Source organism: Stenella coeruleoalba, assembly GCF_951394435.1.
Source record: "Stenella coeruleoalba genome assembly, chromosome: 12".
In the NCBI taxonomy this organism is placed as follows: Eukaryota; Metazoa; Chordata; class Mammalia; order Artiodactyla; family Delphinidae; genus Stenella; species Stenella coeruleoalba.
The window spans coordinates 81752653-81774454 of NC_137158.1; the positions used below are offsets into that span (position 1 = coordinate 81752653).

At 45.5% G+C, this 21802-nt stretch overlaps 1 protein-coding gene across 5 annotated transcripts in view; it reads left to right on the top strand.

The window, feature by feature from the left end:
* The window catches only part of SYTL3 (synaptotagmin like 3), a 75683-nt gene that overhangs the window by 50402 nt on the left and 3479 nt on the right, over positions 1 to 21802 (top strand). For all 5 annotated transcript variants that reach the window (XM_079939582.1, XM_079939583.1, XM_079939584.1 and 2 more), the window contains 3 exons: positions 9204 to 9382; positions 16597 to 16699; positions 19654 to 19824. In XM_079939582.1, the coding sequence (XP_079795708.1) occupies positions 9204 to 9382; positions 16597 to 16699; positions 19654 to 19824 (453 nt within the window). The remainder of the gene's footprint in view (positions 1 to 9203; positions 9383 to 16596; positions 16700 to 19653; positions 19825 to 21802) is intronic.

A 21802-nucleotide genomic window follows, 5' to 3' on the forward strand; every position in this document is an offset into this window, starting at 1 on the left:
TATTACATATTCAATCCGAACCTGTTCCCCTTAGTCTGAAGCAGTGTTTGTTTAAGGAAACTAAACTCCCACAAAGCAAATATGTTTTGTTTCTTGCCCAAAGATGTTGCCTTCTCTTCTGAGAGACACTTATATTCTCTGAGAAACAGGAAGTTGAGGCTAGAAAAAGCTTATTAAGTCTCTGCTTATTACAAAAGTAGGAATACAGATGGGCAATAAATAGGGGAAACACTCAACTTCCTGAGTAGTTAAATGAGTACGAAATTAAAGCAAGTGCTATTTGGGGACCATTTTAGCAAATTTAAAAAGTGACACAGGAACTTCCTTGGCAGTCCAGTGGTTAAGACTTCGCCTTCCAGTGCAGGGGGTGTGGGTTCGATCCCTGGTCGGGAAACTAAGATCCCACATGCCCCATAGCCAAAAAACCAAAACAGAAGAAATACCGTAACAAATTCAATAAAGACTTAAAAAAAAAATGGTCCACATCAAAAAAAAAAAATCTTAAGACAAAACAAGTGGCACGGTTTACTGCTGGCCAGCACGTGGGAGAGGCAGGTGTTCATGTGAACTGCTGCGGTGAGCTGGAGGGCAACCAGCGATGCACATCAAAGGCTTTAAAATGCATGTTCTCTTTAATCCAGATATTTTAGTTACAGGAAATATTCTTTAAGAATCATCATGAACGTTGCCAGAACTGTGTACATGTGGATGTCAAAGACAGCATTGTTTATAATCTTCTTAAATTTTGAAACATTGAAAATAGCCAGAAATGTCTAAAATAGGGCAATGGTTAAATAGATTATGGTGCATTTATTCAGAGGAATACCTTGCAACTATTAAAAATAATGTGGTTAAAGAATATTAATGTGGAAATTGATAAACAAAGATATCAAGTTACAAAATAGTGTATAGTAGCCCATATTTATAAAACCAAAATGATTATACTGTAGACACTAAAACAACTGAAAGGATTATACCAAGAGGTTGAGAATGGTGGGCTTGTGCTTTTTTATTAAGTATTTTTTGGTCTTATCTGTATTTTCTGTATCTTCTCCATAAACATGTAATGTTTGTGAGAAGAAAAACCCCAATTCGTGTTTTTAAAAAAAAAGACATACAAAAAAACCAAAAAACCCCTCCAGTCATTAGGAGCTAGAACTTGGTAGAGTGGTAATTTTTTACCAATTCCCTGGGGGGAAAAATCATTAGAGTTCCTGTCTGAGTTTCCATTTTGCCTTCACTTCTGTGTTTTAAAAAATCTCAAAAGGAATGCATTTATGTCCATGTTTTCATGCAGCTGGCATTTTCCCTGACAGTGAAGACACTGTGACTGGTGAAGTGACCACGTGCCAGGCATACACATCGGAGTTCCTTGCACATGGATGGGCAGGAGCTTGGATGATGGAAGGGTTTTTAATCTTTGAAGTAACAATCCAACTCCCTAGTTGTTTCTCTTAAACATCGATTTGAGATGTGGCATTTGGGCCACTACTAAGTGGGGAGCGGCTCAAAGCGTTCACTGCCCCTGCTCACAGCACTCATTGGGGTTTTGGAAACTTCCACTTTCCTTTAGTATTTCTGAACATCTCTGGTTGCGGTGACTTTTTAAAAAAGAGTATTGTATTTAGCTATATACTCATGTTAATCTATTTTTTATTAAGAGCGAAAACCAGAGTAAATAATAGACAGTTATATTGAAGTGACCTCTTAGAGGTCTATCACTCGAAAACATCATCTGAATGCTATAATATTTAAGGTTCGACCATGTTTGTTTGAAAACAATATTGCAATTATCAAAGAACTTTGAGGTTTCAAAAACATTTATGTATTATGCGTAAACGTTGATAAACAGCGGCCATCTGACCTCCCTGCAGTAATGCTCTCCGCGTGCTCTTGTGGATCAAGATTTATTTATGTATTTTTAGTATAGCTGTGGTTTCAGTTGACTTTCCTTGATGTCTGCTTTTGTAAAATCAAAGGGCATCAGGCCTTGCTTACGGTTATAATAGATAACTCGTGACCTTCAGAGAAAGTCACTGAATGCTCCCTGCCTGACTAAAGTAGTTCTCCGTCGCTTTTGCTCAGATTCACTTTTCTTTCACAACCAGACAGAGCCCATGGCTCTAATAAAAGTCAGGCTGAGTTCTTAGTTGTTCTTCTGGGCTGGGACCTCTTGATTAACCCCATTTGCTGCTCAAAGGTTCAACTTGCTTGAAGATTCTGCTCTGTCTACAGGGAAAATAGAAGCAGAAAAAACCGTCCCAGGGCAGTGGTGGTGAAGTCCTAAGTTATCTCTGAGGGAATGCGGTAGACCAAAGGACGTGCTCTGCAGTCCTCTCATTATCTGAGGCTGTACTTTCCCTGGCCAAGCAGATAGCAGTTGAATTACTCGGGAGACACTACCATTAGTCGATGGCCCAAGGGATAAGAACAAAGGCCCGCTTCCAGCTCTACTTCTGATTTGCCCTGCAGTTTTTGGGTGGGTCTCAACCTTTTTTTTTTTTTAAACATCTTTATTGGAGTCTAATTGCTTTACAATGGTGTGTTAGTTTCTGCTTTATAACAGAGTGAATCAGCTATACATATACATATATCCCCATATCTCCTCGCTCTTGCGTCTCCCTCCCACCCTCCCTATCCCACGCCTCTAGGTGGTCTCAAAGCACCGAGCTGATCTCCCTGTGCTATGAGGCTGCTTCCCACTAGCTAGCTATTTTACATTTGGTAGTGTATATTAGTCCATGCCACTCTCTCACTTCATCCCAGCTTACCCTTCCCCCTCCCCGTGTCCTCAAGTCCATTCTCTACGTCTGCGTCATTATCCTGTCCTGCCCTTAGGTTCTTCATAGCCTTTTTTTTTTTTTTTTTTTTTAGATTCCATATATATGTGTTAACATACGGTATTTGCTTTTCTCTTTCGGACTTACTTCACTCTGTATGGCAGACTCTAGGTCCATCCACCTCACTACAAATAACTCAATTTCATTTCTTTTTATGGCTGAGTAATATTCCATTGTATATATGTGCTACATCTTCCTTATCCATTCATCTGTCGATGGACACTTAGGTTGCTTCCATGTGCTGGCTATAGTAAATAGTGCTGCAGTGAACATATTGGTACATGACTCTTTGAATTATGGTTTTCTCAGGGTATATGCCCAGTAGTGGGATTGCTGTGTCATATGGTAGTTCTATTTTTAGTTTTTTAAGGAACCTCCATACTGTTCTCCATAGTGGCTGTATCAATTTACATTCCCACCAACAGTGCAAGAGGATTCCCTTTTCTCCACACCCTCTCCAGCATTTATTGTTTGTAGATTTTTAAATGATGGCCATTCTGACCAGTGTGAGGTGATACCTCATTGTAGTTTTGATTTGCATTTCTCTAATGATTAGTGTTGAGCATCCTTTCATGTGTTTGTTGGCAATCTGTATATCTTCTTTGGAGAAATGTCTATTTAGGTCTTCTGCCTATTTTTGGATTGGGTTGTTTGTTTTTTTTTTTGATATTGAGCTGCATGAGCTGCTTGTAAATTTTGGAGATTAGTCCTTTGTCAGTTGCTTCATTTGCAAATATTTTCTCCCATTCTGAGGGTTGTCTTTTTGTCTTGTTTATGGTTTCCATGCTGTGCAAAAGCTTTTAAGTTTCATTAGGTCCCATTTGTTTATTTTTGTTTTTATTTCCATTTCTCTAGGAGGTGGGTCCAAAAGAATCTTGCTGTGATTTATGTCATAGAGTGTTCTGCCTATGTTTTCGTCTAAGAGTTTTATAGTGTCTGGCCTTACATTTAGGTCTTTAATCCATTTTGAGTTTATTTTTTTGTGTGTGGTATTGGGGACTGTTCTAATTTCATTCTTTTACATGTAGCTGTCCAGTTTTCCCAGCACCACTTATTGAAGAGGCTGTCTTTTCTCCATTGTATATTCTTGCCTCCTTTATCAAAAATAAGGTGACCATATGTGTGTGGGTTTATCTCTGGGCTTTCTGTCCTGTTCCATTGATCTATATTTCTGTTTTTATGCCAATACCATACTGTCTTGATTACTGTAGCTTTGCAGTACAGTCTGAAGCCTGGGAGCCTGATTCCTCCAGCTCCGTTTTTCTTTCTCAAAATTGCTTTGGCTATTCGGAGTCTTTTGTGTTTCCATACAAATTGTAAAATTTTTTGTTTTAGTTCTGTGAAAAATGCCATTGGTAGTTTGATAGGGATTGCATTGAATGTGTAGATTGCTTTGGGTAGTGCAGTCATTTTCACAATGTTGATTCTTCCAATCCAAGAACATGGTATATCTCTCCATCTGTTTATTATATCATCTTTAATTTCTTTCATCAGTGTCTTACAATTTTCTGCATACAGCTCTTTTGTCTCCTTAGGTAGGTTTATTCCTAGGTATTTTATTCTTTTTGTTACAATGGTAAATGGGAGTGTTTCCTTAATTTCTCTTTCAGATTTTTCATCATTAGTGTATAGGAATGCAAGAGATTTCTGTGCACGAATTTTGTATCCTGCTACTTTACCAAATTCATTGATTAGCTCTAGTAGTTTTCTGGTGGCATCTTTAGGATTCTCTATGTATAGTATCATGTCATCTGCAAACAGTGACAGCTTTACTTCTTTTCCAATTTGGATTCCTTTTATTCTTCTTTTTCTCTGATTGCTGTGGCTAAAACTTCCAAAACTATGTTGAATAATAATGGTGAGAGTGGACAACCTTGTCTTGTTCCTGATCTTAGTGGAAATGGTTTCAGTTTTTCACCATTGAGAACAATGTTGGCTGTGGGTTTGTCATACATGGCCTTTATTATGTTGAGGTAAGTTCCCTCTATGCCTACTTTCTGGAGGGTTTTTATCATAAATCGGTGTTGAATTTTGTCGAAAGCCTTTTCTGCATCTATTGAAGTGATCATCTGGTTTTTCTCTTTCAGTTTGTTAATATGGTGTATCACATTGATTGATTTGCGTATATTGAAGAATCCTTGCATTCCTGGGATAAACCCCACTTGATCAGGGTGTATGATCCTTTTAATGTGCTGGTTCATTCAGTTTGCTAGTATTTTGTTGAGGGTTTTTGCTTCTATGTTCATCAGTGATATTGGCCTGATATTTCTTTGTGACATCTTTGTGTGGTTTTGGTATCAGGGTGATGGTGGCCTCGTAGAATGAGTTTGGTAGTGTTCCTTCCTCTGCTATATTTTGGAAGAGTTTGAGAAGGATAGGTGTTAGCTCTTCTCAAAATGTTGGATAGAATTCACCTGTGAAGCCATCTGGTCCTGGGCTTTTGTTTGTTGGAAGATTTTTAATCACAGTCTCAATTTAAGTGCTTGTGATTGGTCTGTTTATGTTTTCTATTTCTTCCTGGTTCAGTCTCAGAAGGTTGTGCTTTTCAAAGAATGTGTCCATTTCTTCCAGGTTGTCCCATTTTATTGGCATATAGTTGCTTCTAGTAATCTCCAGTGGTCCTTTGTATGTCTGCAGTGTCAGTTGTTACTTCCTCGTTTTTCATTTCTAGTTCTATTGATTTGAGTCTTCTCCCTTTTTTTCCTGATGAGTCTGGCTAATAGTTTATCAATTTTGTTTATCTTCTCAAAGAACCAGCTTTTGGTTTTATTGATCTTTGCTATTGTTTCCTTCATTTCTTTTTCATTTATTTCTGATCTGATCTTTATGATTTCTTTCCTTCTGCTAACTTTGGGTTTTTTGTTCCTCTTTCTCTAATTGCTTTAGGTGTGTAAGGTTAGGTTGTTTATTTGAGATGTTTCTTGTTTCTTGAGGTAGGATTGTATTGCTGTAAACTTCCCTCTTAGAACTGCTTTTACTGCATCCCATAGGTTTTGGGTCGTCATGTTTTCATTGTCATTTGTTTCTAGGTATTTTTTCATTTCCTCTTTGATTTCTTCAGTGATCTCTTGGTTATTAAGTAGTGTATTGTTTAGCCTCCATGTATTTGTATTTTTTACAATTTTTTTTCCTTTAATTGATATCTAGTCTCATAGCGTTGTGGTTGGAAAAGATACTTGATACGATTTCAGTTTTCTTAAATTTACTAAGGCTTGATTTGTGACCCAAGATATGCTCTATCCTGGAGAATATTCCATGAGCACTTGAGAAGAAAGTGTATTCTGTTGTTTTTGGATGGAACGTCCTGTAAATATCAATTAAGTCCATCTTGTTTAATGTGTCATTTAAAGCTTGTGTTTCCTTATTTATTTTCATTTTGGATGATCTGTCGATTGGAGAAAGTGGGGTGTTAATGTCCCCTACTATGAATGTGTTCTCAACCTGTCTTGACCTCTGCTTATCTTATAAAATGAAGGATGAGTACTTTTAGTGCTTCCAGGATGCTTTCTAATTCTGGACGCCAAGCTAGATGAGCCAGCTGTGCACCTTCTCTGTACCTGCACCTGAACAGCTGTGCACACAGTAGGGCAGACCTAATGCCCAGTGTGAGTGCATGGGATTAGGTCTGCCCTGTTGTGTCACCAGCTCCAAACGCACGCACAGTGCCAGCCATCCTGATGTGTTTCTCTGGGCGACTCAGGTTTCTGCTCTCACAACAATCATTTTTACACCTTCTTCGGTCGTTTTAAACCTCTTTTCAAAACTTCTCCCCACGTTTCTTCCTCATTCTTAACAAATAAACCTCCCTTCCCACTTCTTAAAAAAAAAGAGCAAGCCTGGAATTCCCTAATCCTCCTGATACCAAAATTAACCTCTTCGAGTCTGCACCCACACGACTCTCCTTCCCCACCTGAACAGAAGATGCGGGTCTCCCCAGCAGTGCTTGCACCCCACCCTCTCCTGCCCTTATTGTTTCTTCCATGGAAGTTAACATAGCTTTTTTGTCTTTGCTTTTAAGTTTTCTCTCTTTGTCCTGGATTCTCAGCAATTTTTTTTATGATGTGCCTACATATAGGTTTTTTTGCTTTTTTTGTTTTTGTTTTTGTTTTTTTTAAATCTTTAGGCCGTGCCACACAGCATGTGGGACTTAGTTCCCAGACCAGGGATCTAACCCGGATCCCCTGCATTGGCAGTGCGGAGTCTTACCACTGGACCACCAGGGAAGTCCCCATGTAGTTTTATTTTAAAATATTTTCCCTCTGGAATCTGCAGTTAAGGGATGTAACTAAAGTCATCCAGGGTCAGGACTATCACCCGAGTCTTCTTACCTCAAGTCTACTGCTCCTTCAGGACAGGGACACAACACATCATGCCATAATATTTACAGAGACAACTTTTTAAATGAAAATACTTCATGCGCTTTCTTTATTCATTTCATAAATGTTTCTTGAGGATTTACCATGAGCCAGGCTCTGAGCTGGCGCTGGAGAGTTGATAGAGGGCAGAAACATGCAGGGTCCCTGCTGTCCTCGAGCTCCAGCCGAATGGGAGAGAGGGATGTGACCGTCCTTCAGGGAGACTTGCTTTTGCTCCAGTGCACCGCCAGGGTGGAGGCCAGGAGTCTTTGCCCATCCGGTACTGAGCTCATTCAGAGCTGGGTTTCAGCCTCTGGGAGGACTGGTCCGCTTCCAGGGCACTCGGACTCCCAGGAGGAAAGCCTTTGAGGGGTCCCAGCTGAGGGTCTGGACTTTTACCAGGCCTCTCCTCTGTGGTGGGCCTGAACTCCAGTTTCTTCTCTCTAGTAAGGTGAAACTTCCGAAGGTGTTTTTAAACTACTCAGCCTCTTAGCATCGGCTTCCAACTCAGCAAAGACCTTGAGGGGAAAAGCAGCCTTGAGCATCACTCTCACCTAGTGCGTCTCCCTTTTCTCCTCAAGTTCTGTACTCCTTCACAGCCCCCAGCACTTGGGTTGGTCACTGTGCCCAGCTCCGGAGCCTCACAGCCTTTCCTCCTGTACTGCTCACCTACCGACAGATGCCTCAGAGGGAAACACAGCCAGGACGTCAGGCTCCCCTGACTGCGCGCCTCTTTGGTATCGTGGACCCTGGTACCCTGGCGGTCCCGGTAGCTCTACAGTGCCTTCAAGCTGCTTGTCGTTCAATTCAGTTTTCTGCTTGTTCTCGGCAGAAGAGTCGGTGTAGTACAGTTTAGTCCGATGTAGCCCGGGGTGGAGTCCCGTGATGAGTGCAGGTTAATTATCGGAACTTTTAACACCTACCTTCAGCTTTTCTTAAGCAGCTCACACCTCTTGCCAAGCGCCCCCCCCCCCCCCGCCCCCGTCACCTTCTGTCTGCACTCTTTTCCTGCGGTCTCACCACTCCACGCCTTTCCGGGTGTGTGAAATTTAAAAACTGTTTCCCCTCCCAACAGTTGCATGGGTGTTGTTGGTGGATAACATTTTTCAGGGCCAGTGACTGGGTGTGGTGAACGTGGTTGGGTTCCTGGCATGAGCTAGTTCAGGTTCGGGGCCCTCTAAGTTGGTTTTGTTTTGATCTCTCTCTAGTGAGAGAGACTCGTGCTTTCTCCTTAGCTTGTTTCCGGGTTGTTTTACGGTGTCGAGGAGCCAGTTGGGAAAGTGGGAATCACGTGGGATTCCCTCTGTCTATAGAGTCGTCACTGAGATTGGTTGCACGCACAGGGTGGCAAATTCCTAAGCAAATTTAACAGTGATGAGGCGGTTGGTTCTGTCACTTGCGCTACTTCTCCACATCACCTCAGCTTAGGGTGCCCTACCTTACGGTGGTAGTTCTGTTGGTCATTCTGGGGACCCATTAAAAATTTAAACACAGTTTATTGTTGTCTTTGCATATCGTACGTACTGTCGTCCATGTACGCCTCACCATAACCCGGTGAGAACAGGACTGATTTTCCCACTTGGACTCTGAGTCCAGCACCCTCTGATCCCGGTTCTTCGGCCCCCGGCACCGCGCTGCTCTCCCCAGGGCTCTTCCTGCCATGGGGTTATTATCCGCCCTTGGAGATTTAGCCTTGCAGAACTGCCCGGGAGATAGTCTGCTGCCTCCCAAGTGGTCTGTGTTCAAGAACGAGACTGCGCAACCCATACTGCTAGGCAAACACCGTATCTGGGCAAGACAGGCCCTTCTGAGGACTCCTCGTCTCCTTAAGACAGAGTGTGTGGCAACTTATTTTGCAAAGTACAAGCTGGCTGGTGTGTTACTAACTTACCATGAGTCAGGACGCATGCTCTGTATAAATTTTGATTTATTTGCTATCTTGAAAGCAGAACTGCAAAAACATTGATTAACTGTGAAGTAACATTATATCTGTCATTCTTGATTTCAGGGAAGTTTAATTAGCATTAACAGCACTTGTACAGAGATGGGCAATTTTGACAACGCAAATGTCACTGGAGAGATAGAACTTGCCATTCGCTACTGCTTCAGAACTCGTTCTTTAGAAATATGCATCAAGGCCTGTAAGAACCTTGCCTATGGGGAGGAAAAGAAGAAAAAGTGCAATCCGTAAGTTTCTTTGTCTAAGTTTTGGCATATGATAATAGACATATTGATTCTAAAGTTCATATGGAAAAGTGAAAGTCCAAGAATAACCAAGGTAATTGTAAAAATATATATAAATAAAAACAAAAGGACATGTTAAGAATTATCATAAAGCTTAGTAGTTCAGGGTTTCCCCAGTAGCGCAGTGGTTGAGAATCCGCCTGCCAATGCAGGGGACACGGGTTCGATCCCTGGCCCGGGAAGATCCCACATGCCGTGGAGCAACTAAGCTCGTGTGCCACAACTACTGAGCCTGTGCTCTAGAGCCCATGAGCCACAACTACTGAGCCCGCGTGCCGCAACTACTGAAGCCCGTGCGCCTAGAGCCTGTGCTTCACAACAAGAGAAGCCACTGCAATGAGAAGCCGGCGCACCGCAACGAAGAGTAGCCCCCACTCACCGCAAGTAGAGAAAGCCCGCGTGCAGCAGTGAAGACCCAACACAGCCAAAAATAAATGAAATTTAAAAAAAAAAAAGCTTAGTAATTCCAACAATGTGTTATGGATGCAAGGATAGACAAGGAGGTCAGTAGAGCAGAATCAAAAGTCCAAATACAGATCTTAGCATACATGGGAACTTAAATGATCGAGAGGCTATTAATAATCAATGCAGAAAAGATGACTTCAGTAAATGGTGCTGGGAAATTTGATTTTCCGTGTAGGAAAAATAAAATTAAAATCCTGTCTCACACAATCCATAAAGAGATTAATTTTTTTCCAGTTGGTAGATATGAAATGTCTCATTATTTTAACACACATCTCACTGATTAATAACAAAGATGAGCAACCTTATATATATGAATTAATCACTTAAGATACACTCCCCTTCTATGAACTCCCCATTTCATATCTTTTGTCCAATTTTCTATCGAATTGTCTGTCATTTAAAAATTTATTTACAGGAGTTTGGCTTTTTTTTTTTTTTTTTTCTGTACGCGGGCCTCTCACTGCTGTGGCCTCTCCCGTTGTGGAGCACAGGCTCCGGACGCGCAGGCTCAGCGGCCATGGTCCACGGACCCAGCCGCTCCGCGGCACGTGGGATCTTCCCGGACCGGGGCACGAACCCGCGTCCCCTGCATCGGCAGGCGGACTCTCAACCACTGCGCCACCAGGGAAGCCCAGGGGTTTGGCTTTTTAAAAATCCATTTTCAAGACAATTCTCCATTGGTTCTACATATTGCACATGTCTTCTCTTAGCTTTACTTGTTTTCTGACATTGTTTATGATGACTTTTCTTATAAAGAATTTAATGTCCAATCTATCCTTCTTTTCCTTTAAAATGTCTGCTGTTTGAGTCTGTAGGAGAATTCCACCTGAAGGTTATAAATACGTTCTTCTCTGTTTTCTTCTATTAGAGTTTTTTCCCACTTAGATCCTTTCATATTAGAGCTGGAATTGATTTTCTGTGCATGGTTTAAGGTACGGACCACATTTTGGCCTTTCTTTTCTTTTTTCCCCCCACCATGGAACATTTTTAGCATACTGTTTTCAGGACCAGCTAGGCGAAAGGAACGGATTGTTGGTCCAATCAAACTCTCCTCTGCTCTGAGATCTTCAGTAGCTCCTCAGTGCCAGACAAATTAGGTGCCTCACTATAGCACCTGTGGTTCTCCATAACAGATTCCTCCTGTATTTCCAGTCGTCCTTTATTCCCCTATCTGTACCTTCTGCTCTGGAGAAATTGGAATAGTCACTGTTCCAAAACGATCCCCTGACTTTTACCAAATACGAGGCTTTTCTCGTGTTTGTTCTGAGACTGTTTCCCCTATGCTACTCCCATAAGTGGAAATTGCAATCCTGTCCATTCTTCAGACTCATTTCCAATCCATCAGCTCCATTTATTCAATCCTTGACCTTCCAAGCATGTTGGGTCTCTCCCATAATTCTCTACAGGGTTTGACCTCTGATAAGTTATTCAACCTCTCCATACCTTGGTGTCCTCACTGTAACATGGAGGTTATATTATCACCTACTTCAAAGGATTGTTGTGGTGTTTACCTGAATTAGCCCATTCTAAGTCTTCAGAACAGTGTTGAGAACATAATAAACATTCAACAAATATTATTCTTAAGCAGGTGAGGTGGGAAGTGCATAGAGAAGTAGACCTAAAATCCACATAGGGATCCCTTGAGGCTTTGGCCAAATACTAAGCTGTTCAGATACAAGATTTCATGAGGTCTGTCAGAGGAGAGCTGCTGGAGGGTCGTAAGTTGAATGAAAAATCTGGGAGTTGCACAGTGCTGGGAAAGATAGGTGTGTTTTTTTTTTTTTTAATTTTATTTTTGGCTGTGTTGGGTCTTCATTGCTGCATACAGGCTTTCTCTAGTTGGGGCAAGTGGGGCTACTCTTCGTTGTGTATGGGCTTCTCACTGCAGTGGCTTCTCTTGTTGTGGACTATGGGCTCTAGGCACATGGGCTTCAGTAGTTGTAGCATGTGGGCTCAGTAGTTGTGGTGCGTGGGCTCAGCAGTTGTGGCTCACGGGCTCTAGAGCGCAGGCTCAGTAGTTGTGGTGCACGGGCTTAGTTGCTCCGTGGCATGTGGGATCTTCCCAGACCAGGGGTCGAACCCATGTCCCCTGCATTGGCAGGTGGATTCTTAACCACTGTGCCACCAGGGAAGTCCCAGGATTGGCGTTCTGACCAGTCAAAGTGGAGTGGGGCATTGAGTGGACCCCAGAAAAGAAAAGCTTAGTATTAGGGCTTCTCTAACCCACCCTAACTAAGCAAAATCAATCCTTGTTAGGATCAAACTGAGTTTCCAGTAAGTGAAATGCCTGCTAGAACAAAACTCAATACTTTGTAAAGGAAACACATGGTCAAGAGAGGATTCTGAAAGATGGCGGAGTAGGAGGCCTCAGGAATCCATCTCCCCCTGTAGATAGCTGCACTGGCAGAATCTGTCTGATGGAACTATTTTGGAATTCTGGAGTCTTTTGAAGGCTTTCAACTTCCTAGGGGAAGTCTTGGATGGTAAATTGAGATTAATGTCAGTCAATTCCAGCTCTTAGCACAGTGTTAACTACCCATCCCCCCTATGCCCAACCCCTTGGCGGACAGCTGTGCATGTGTTCCTAGAGCACCTTGAACACAGCTTGTAGGAGCCAGATGGGCAAAGGATCCTGTCCTCCAAATATCAGGGACCTGTTCTCTGACTGCTGGTTCTTATTGCAGAGGTACCGAAAAAAACGGCAGGCAGCCATTGTTGTTTCACTTCCCCTCATTGTTGCAATCCCCTCCTCCTTGGGCTGAAGTGATTTACAAAGTACTTAAAGGGCCAGTGCCCTTGTTTGACTCCCTTCTTCATTTTTCTCTTTTTTCCCTTCTTGGGAACTGGATACTACAGACCGCGACATTCAAGAGTAACTGTATATACAAGGAAAATTAAAAAGTGACCACACATGCCCAGGGAAAGGTTCAGGTTCAGAAAAGATCTGAGATGATCTTAATTTTACACTTCAGGCTGATCCTTGGCACAGAGACAGTCTGCATCAATAAATTTATGAAAAACCCAATTAAAAACCCAGTAACAAAAAACAGCAAACCCTGGGGAAGGGGGAGAATCTGATTTCCAGAGTTAACATATTATTAGACACATGTCCAGTGTTCAACAAAAAAAATCACAAGGCATATAAAGAAACAGGAAAGTATGGCTCATTCACAGGGAAAAAATAAATCAACAGAAAGTGTCCCTGAAAGAGATCTGATGGTAGGTTTACTAGACAAAGACTTGAAAACAACTGTTTTAAGGATGCTCAAAGAACTAATGAAAGCTGTGGAGAAACTCAAGAAAATGATGTATGAACAAAACAGAAATATCAATAAAGAGAGAGAAAACCTTAACAACAAAATATTTACTAGAGGGATTCAAAGGTAGGTATGAGCAGGTAAAAGAACAGGTGGGCTTCCCTGGTGGCGCAGTGGTTAAGAATCCACCTGCCAACACAGGGGACACGGGTTCGAGCTCTGGTCCGGGAAGATCCCACATACCATGGAGCAACTAAGCCCATGTGCCACAACTACTGAAGCCCATGCACCTAGAGCCTGTGCTCTGCAACAAGAGAAGCCACCGCAATGTGAAGCCCTCACACTGCAATGAAGAGTAGCCCCCGCTCACCGCAATTAGAGAAAAGCCCATGCGCAGCAACGAAGACCAATGCAGCCAAAAATAAATTTAAAAAAAAAGAATAGGTGAACTTGAAGATAGGATGATGGAAATTACTGAGTCTAAGGAACAGAAAGAAAAAAGATTAAAGAAAAGCAAACAGAACCTAAAGGACCTTCTGGACACCATTAAGTTGACCAACATAAGCAACATGTGTCCCAGAAGGAGAAGAGACAGCAAGGGACAGAGAGAATACTTGAAGAAATAATGGCTGAAAACTACCCCAATTTGATGAAAGACATGAATATAAACATCAAAGAAGCTCTTTGAACTCCAAGTATGGTGAACTCAAAGACACCCACACTGAGACACATTATAAACCAACATTTGAAAGACAAAGAATCTTGAAAGCAGCAAGAAAGTGCATTGTCATGTACTGGGGATCCTCAATAAGATTATCAGCAGATTCCCATCAGAAACTTTACAGGCCGGAAGGCAGTGAGTCAATATATTCAAGGTGCTAAAAGGAAAAACAAACACAGCACAACTGTTCTTCAAAAGTGAGGGAGAAATTACAACATCCTCAGCTAAACAAAAGGTGAGAGAGTGCATGAAATGACACCAGATGGTAACTTAAGACATGAAAAGATAAAGATCTCAATAAAGGCAAATACACTAGCAATTATAAAAGCAAGTATTATTGTAACAGTGGTAAGTAATTCCACTTTTTGTTTTTTATATGACTTCGGACATTTTAAAAGATTATTGGTCTCTTATTGTCATTTTGGTTTGTGACTCCACACTTTGTTTTCGAGATAATTTAAGAGACTAATGCATTTAAAAGAATTCTTACTTTGTGTTTTTGGTCACACATATATACAGATGTATTTTTGTGACATCAGCAGTGGACAGATGAGGATGGAGCTGAGAAGGAGTAGAGCTCTTGTATGTTACGGAGGTTAAGTTGGTATAAATTCAAATTAGAGTGTTATAACTTTAGGATATTAAATGTAATCCCCTTGGTAACCACAGAGAAAACGGCTATAGAACAGAAACCAAAACAAAACAATTGAGAAAGGAATTTAAACATTTCACCACAGAAAATCAACTAAACACAAAAGAATACAGTAAAGGGCTTCCCTGGTGGCGCAGTGGTTAGAGTCCGCCTGCCGATGCAGAGGATATGGATTTGTGCCCCAGTCTGGGATGATCCCACATGCCGTGGAGCGGCAGGGCCCGTGAGCCATGGCCGCTGAGCCTGAGCGTCCGGAGCCTGTGCTCCGCAACGGGAGAGGCCACAACAGTGAGAGGCCCGCGTACCGCAAAAAAAAAAAAAAAAAAGTAAGGCAGAAAGTGAGGGATAGAAAAGCTATAAGGCAAAAGAAACAGCAAATGACAGAAGTAAGTACTTCTTTTTTTTTTTTTTTTTTTTTTTTGCGGTACGCGGGCCTCTCACCACTGTGGCCTCTCCCGTTGCGGAGCACAGGCTCCGGACGTGCAGGCTCAGCGGCCATGGCTCACGGGCCCAGCCGCTCCGCGGCATGCGGAATCCTCCCGGACCGGGGCACGAACCCGCGTCCCCCGCATCGGCAGGCGGGCTCCCAACCACTGTGCCACCAGGGAAGCCCAGAAGTAAGTACTTCTTATCAGTAATTTAAATACAAATGAATTTGACTCTCCAGTCAAAAGACAGAAATTGGCAGAATGGATAAAAACATGAGATCCAACTATATGCCATCTACAAGAGACTCACTTGAGATCCAAAGACACAAGTGGAAGATACTCCATGTAGATGGTAACCAAGAGTGAGCAAGGTGGCTGTACCAGTATCAGGCAAAATCAGCTTTAAGTCAGAAAAGCTTAGAAAAGATAAAGGCATTCTGTATTAATAGGTTCAGTACAGCAAGATGATACAACAATTACAAATGTCTGTGTACCTAATGACAGACCATCAAGAGACAAGAAGCAACAGCTGACGGAATTGAAGGGAGAAATAGTTCTACAGTAATAGTTGGAAATGTCAATACTCTGCTCTCAGTAACGGATAGGACATCCAGACAGAGGATAAGAAAGGAAATAGAGGACTTAAGGACTAGATACATGGGCGTGTATTTTATTGTAATGCTTTAAGCTATACAGGTATATTTTATACCTCCTGTTGAACATGTGTGAGGGGTCTCGTAATGATCAACAATTTAAGAGTCGACGAACAGTGAGGTATTGGTGACCATGAGCCTTGAGTACTTTTCCAGGAAGTTTGCTGAAAGCGGGAAGAGGCCTGAGACTGGGGCTCCAGGGGGAACCCAGGTGCGGGAGGGTTCTTGCCCTTTATTGCTTTGAGAAAGTTGAGCCTGTTTCTAGCCTGTGGGTACAGGACCTGGGCAAGTGGTGTCACTGCATCAGTAAAGCTGCTGGAAGAGCCAGGAAGGGCAGTCCTGGGACCTGAGTGGAGGGACCGGCCTGGGACGGAGCTTCATGGAGTGGGCAGGGGGCAGTGCGGGGCTGGCCTTGGTCAGGCTCCCTCTGCTGGCGTGGCCTCCAGACCCAGGGACAGGGCTCGGGAACACGGGTCCTCAGCAGGCAGGACGCAGTGTCTGAGTCCACACAAGGGAAACCAGTGTGAGACATACACTTTCCATTTCAACTTTCTTTTCTTGCGGGTTGGGGAGAAGAGGTATGTGGAGGGAGGACAAGCTGGCACACAGCCTTGGCATCCGGGTGGGTTAGACATCTGCCACCCACAGAGCCCTGGGAGCCTCTGGTTCCCTGGTGGTCACCCAGTGACAGGTGACGGAGTGTGATGAGTAGATTCCAGGAGTAGGGCATGAGGGAAGCAGGGAGCTTCACACCCCCAGGAACATTCCCGAGGATCACAGCCAGAGACTGCGTAAGCCAGGGGCTGTGCACGCAGCACTGTCATTGTTCACTGAGTGGCGGCCACTGAGCCCTGTCTGTCAACCCCAAATGCAGCGGGAAGCAGGGTAAAGAAAACGCTGACGTGTGATTCTCCTCCTGAACCCTTTGTCCGCCCCTGACGCTGAGCTTTTCACCCTGTCCTGTCTGTGTTTGGCCACTAGGTATGTAAAGACCTATCTGCTGCCTGACAGATCCTCCCAGGGAAAACGCAAGACTGGAGTCCAAAAGAACACGGTGGAGCCGACCTTTCAGGAGACCTTGAAGGTACTTGCTGGACAAATACTCATGTGCTGAGTCTCCCCATCCCGGGATGGGCCCCTGGGGCCAGAGTCCAGCGGATGGTTCTTCTAAACTCTCGAGTCAGTTAAATGTAAGTGCAGACACTTAAACGTTTCTGCAGGGCTCTGTCAGTCAGTGGCAAGTGGTAGAAAATAAACATCAGCCTTTGTACAGAAAAACTGCAGAGTCTGCTGAACTTGAGAATGGCCTTTGATTAATGATTTGCAAGAAAATGGTAGAATAGAAACTGCGTGCCTCTCAATTTCTAAAATTGGTTTGTCCTGTTGAATTTTTATGACTGTCAGGGAGGTATTCTCAAGTAAGGGACCCTGTAAGTGAAACTGCTGAGTTATCATGATGAAGTACTTTTATGAAGATAATGTCTGGTATACCTAGATTTCTTATTTTATGAAAAACTAGTCATTTTATGAAAAAAAAGCCTAGAGGAATTGTTTGGGTTTTCATTTTCTTCGGTGCTAAGAAATGTGACTTGTGGTTTAGGGCAGAGATCAGGGAGGCAGTGCCTCCTGCTGGGATTCAGGATGGAAAATTGGAGGTGACGTCTGGCGAGTGCAGATGGCAGGTGGGTGTGGGAGGTGGAAGAATAGTCCAGAGACGTACCCACTCAAGGCTGGGTAGCCCGGGGATCCCATGTGTCAAGCCTGAGAAAGGAGAGGACTTTTGTTTGCCTTCCTGGGCAGATAGCATTTGACTCCCAGCCAGGGGCCATCCAGGTGGCTGGCACAAGAGTCCCGTTCGAGACATGAAAATAGCCATTGTTTTCCATGCGCCTGCTGTGGCCAAGTACTTTATATACCCTCTGAGCCAGGTGTTAGAATCCTCACTTAGCAATAGGGAAACTGAGGCTTAGAGAGTACTTAAAAGTACAGCTGTGACCCATGATGGGCTAGCCCTCCTTCACAAAATTGATGTTCATAAGGACTCCCCAAGGGATTTTTTATTTAAAGCAGATTGTGATTCGGCAAGTGTGGGCAGGGCCTAAGGTGCTACTTGTCTGGGACACTCTGGTAGTGAATTACTGGACACTAGTCTTCATGTGGTTTTGCTCATGTACCTGCTGACAGAATTTTGAAAAGCTCTGTACCCCCTCAAAGGTATAAGCTGATATATAAAATTACTCATCACAGGTTTAAGGTGTTTCGTACTAAACAGAGGCAGACAAATATTTCCTGTTTTATGAAACGAGACAAAGATGAGGATTGACTATTTTAAATACTTCATTATATACTTTGGTTTTTTTTTTTTTTGTTTTTTTTTTTTGCGGTACGCGGGCCTCACTGTTGTGGCCCCTCCCGTTGCGGAGCACAGGCTCCGGACGCGCAGTCCCAGCGGCCATGGCTCACGGGCCCAGCCGCTCCGCGGCATGTGGGATCCTCCCGGACCGGGGCATGAACCTGCGTCCCCCGCATCGGCAGGCAGACTCTCAACTACTGCGCCACCAGGGAAGCCCTATACTTCGGTTTTTAAAGTTTTAACTACCTTATTTAAAATGCACCCAGAATCTCAAAGGAATCACCTACAATCTGTTATCCATCGGTTTTATCTAGTATATTGTGAATATTCTGTGAATATCGTGAAGAACTTTCCAGATGCATTGAAAAGAATCAGTGTCTTCATTCTAAATGTAGAACATCTCAACACAGACCCAGGCTTAGCCTTCATAGAAGTATGTGTAAGATGGAAAAGACGGGAAGATGAAGAAGCTGAGCAATCATTAACAGTTTGGCAGAAACCAGTATTTCAAATTCCCCCTGAGGTTGCACCCCTGGGGCAGGGCACAGGAGTAAGATACCAGGTGTGAGAACTGTCTTCACCAGTTTTGAGAAAAGTGCATGTGAACGTTGAGGATCTAGAAACTGATCCTCCAAGTTTTCTAAGTAGAACACTCCTGGGGGAGACTTTCTGCACTCCAAGGGGTGCTGGCACTCCCCTTGAAGACCACTCAGTGGGGGGGCCTGGGAAGGATGAAACAAGACACCAGGTCTGGGTGATGTTGGCTGTTGCCTTATCCTTGTTCTCTGGCATTGGTTACACTTGGTACCCCGTGGAAGCTAGCAATCCAGGGCCTGCTGGCACGGCCTTGTGGACCTAACAGGCAATGGAAAATAGGTCTTATTTTATGGTATTTTTACATTTTTAAAAATTAATTTTGTTTATTTTTGGCTGCATTGGGTCTTTGTTGCTGCACGTGGGCTTTCTCTAGTTGCAGCGAGCAGGGGCTGCTCTTCATTGCAGTGCATGGGCTTCTCGTTGCGGAGCACGGGCTCTAGGCGCATGGGCTTCAGTAGTTGTGGCACGTGGCCTCAGTAGTTGTGGCACGTGGGCTCAGTAGTTGTGGCTTGCGGGCTCTAGAGCGCAAGCTCAGTAGTTGTGGCGCACGGGCTTAGTTGCGCCGCAGCATGTGGGATCTTCCTGGCCCAGGGCTCAAACCCATGTCGCCTGCATTGGCAGGAGGGTTCTTAACCACTGCACCACCAGGGAAGCCTCTAGGTCTAATTTTAAAACGCAGATTCAGTCAACCAAAGGAAGTAGTCAGGACCCAAAGAGAAGTAGGCCTGTGTTTCCAAGGGAGTTGAGGAGGGCTGCCCAGCGTGCAGAGACCATGCAGCTGCCCCAAGGATGGTCAACTTTCCTCCTCAAAGTAGCTCGTTCTGAGAGGGAGCAGACACAGCACGGTGCACTGTCGGCCTGGACTTGACTAATGGGGCGTGTAGCCATGAAGGAAATAACTAGATTAATTTAGAGTTTAAAGATAGAGTATGGAACAAGGGGCAGAGTTGGAAATGGGCATGCAATTGAGGGGAAGAGACTAAAAATCGTCTGAGAGCTGTGGGCCTGGGAGCTGTGGCCTGGGTGCTGTGGGCCTGGGAGCTGTGGCTCAGGTGCCCAGGTTGACCGTCTCTGTTCCCCCTCCGCAGTACCAGGTGGAGCCTACCCAGCTGGCGACCCGGCAGCTGCAGGTGTCTGTGTGGCACCTGGGCACGCTCACCCGGAGGGTGTTTCTTGGAGAAGTGATCATCCCTCTGGCCACGTGGGACTTTGAGGACCGCACGACCCAGTCTGCCTGCTGGTATCCACTCCAGGCCAAGGTGATGTCTGCTTTGGGTGATGTCTGGGCAGCCCCTACCCCCATCCCAGCACGAGAACCAAACCCACTTTTCAAAGGGGATCCAAGGAGAGAAAACCCATCTGGGGAGCCTGGGACCCAGGACCCAGTGCACACCTGCCAGCCTGTGACTCTGCAGTAGGAGCTTCCGGGGAGCAGAGGCTCACTGCCGGGCCCCGGGGGGGCGGGGCTGGGGGGGGTTGGGCTGAGGGACTCTTACCTGCTCAGGTTTGTTCAAGGTTCCAAATAGTCCCACCCCCAGTGTGGCCCAGACATAAGCAGGGACCCGGCCTGGTGGGTCCACGCGCTTCCCAGCATTCAGGGTCACTTACTGCCAGCGGGGGAGGCCTTGACCTTCTTGGGCCAAAGTCTACACCTGGGGCCGGCAGGCTGCCCTGCTGGTGGGACCCGCCTCAGACTGCGCGCTCTCGTGTGTTGTATCTTCACTCCCAACCAAGCAGCGTTCCCCAAACAGTAACGGGTGAGAATGACTGGACCCAGTGACCTCAGGAAGGCAGGGCCAGGGGTTCCGTGTCGGATAGGCTGGGAGAGCAGAGCTGGCTGGTGGCCACGCAGGTGAGAGGGAGAGGCAGGGGGGAAAGGGTAGCGCTTCTTGGGGCGGCTGCTTTGTGCATTTCTGTGCCAAGATCCAAGATGTGAGATTGTGAAGGGGGAGAAGATGTGGGCTCTGCCACCTCCTAAGAAATGGCAGCAGGGTGTGCAGTCCCACCAGCGAAAGCCTGGCAGCGAGGCTGAGTCTTTACGAGGGTCCCCCGTGCCATCTTACCTCTGTTTTCCTCTCCCAAGCCAGGCAGGCTCTGATTCACAATGCCCCTCCTGAGAAGCGTCTCCGGTTTCTACAGGGTTAAGCCCGGGGCCTCCTGTCTCTTTTCTTGGTGGGGTCTGTGAGCCCGCACACACACCCTCCGCGCACACACCCTCCGGTGCCCTGCGCTTCCTCGTCTCAGAACCCGAGCCCGTCTTCAGAACTCCACTTGGGAACATCCACTTGGATATTCTTTCTGCAGTCTAAGTTCTGCCCAAGACGGTCCTTAAATCCCACCTCCTCCATGAAGGCTTTCCTGATTTTCCCTGCCAGATGTGGTCTCCCCTGCATCCAAGGGGCCCTTCCCACCTTCTCCCCACAGGACCCCTTACTCGGGTCGAGGCAGGCTGCCACCAAGGCTGGTCACCTTTGGATAAGCAGGCGAGGAACAGAAATCACCAGACTGAAAGGTGTCCCTCCTAATCCCAGCTAATAGGGAGTGACAGCCCACGCTGGATCGGGGCAGAGGGCCCACTCACGGGCCTGCCCCTTCGGTCCTGACAGGAGGGAACCATGGGGATGCTGAGGGGGAAGCCTGCTCCTCCCTGCCGGTGGGACCGGACAAATCTAGACATGTCCCAGCGTCACCCCGCTGGGTGAAATGTTGATGGGGTCACGGTCACCCTCTCCAAGCCCTTCCTTTGCTCACTTTCTGGCAGAAATCCCTCGCGACCAGAGAAGCCACCTGGGTCCTCAGTGTGGGTTCTGGGGTGGGCGGGGCCGACTCAGCAGCCGGGGGAGCCCCTCGCCAGGGGCACCGAGCCCCGGACCCCGCGGTTTCCCGTGCCTGCCGCAGTCCCTGGCACGGACGGGTAGCTCGAACCTTTACTAACCTGGGTGGAATCGATGTGGGCTTGTTTTACTTGTTCAGCTCCGGGTTGTGCCCAGGCTTCCTTAAGGCCAATCCCATGGGGACGTGCCAGGGCCTCGGGGCCCCTCTGCTTCCTCGGCTCATCTGCCTCTGGTGGGCTGCGTCTGCCGGGGTGGCAGAGCTGGGGCTGGTGAGGGTAGGAGTGAAACGTCCCCAAATGGAAGGAAGCCCAGCCCTGCCACAGGTGTGCCCACACCACCGGGGCTCCCAGAGGCTTGGCAGGGGGAGGTTGGAAGGGGATGCTCATGGACAGAGCTGAGGCAG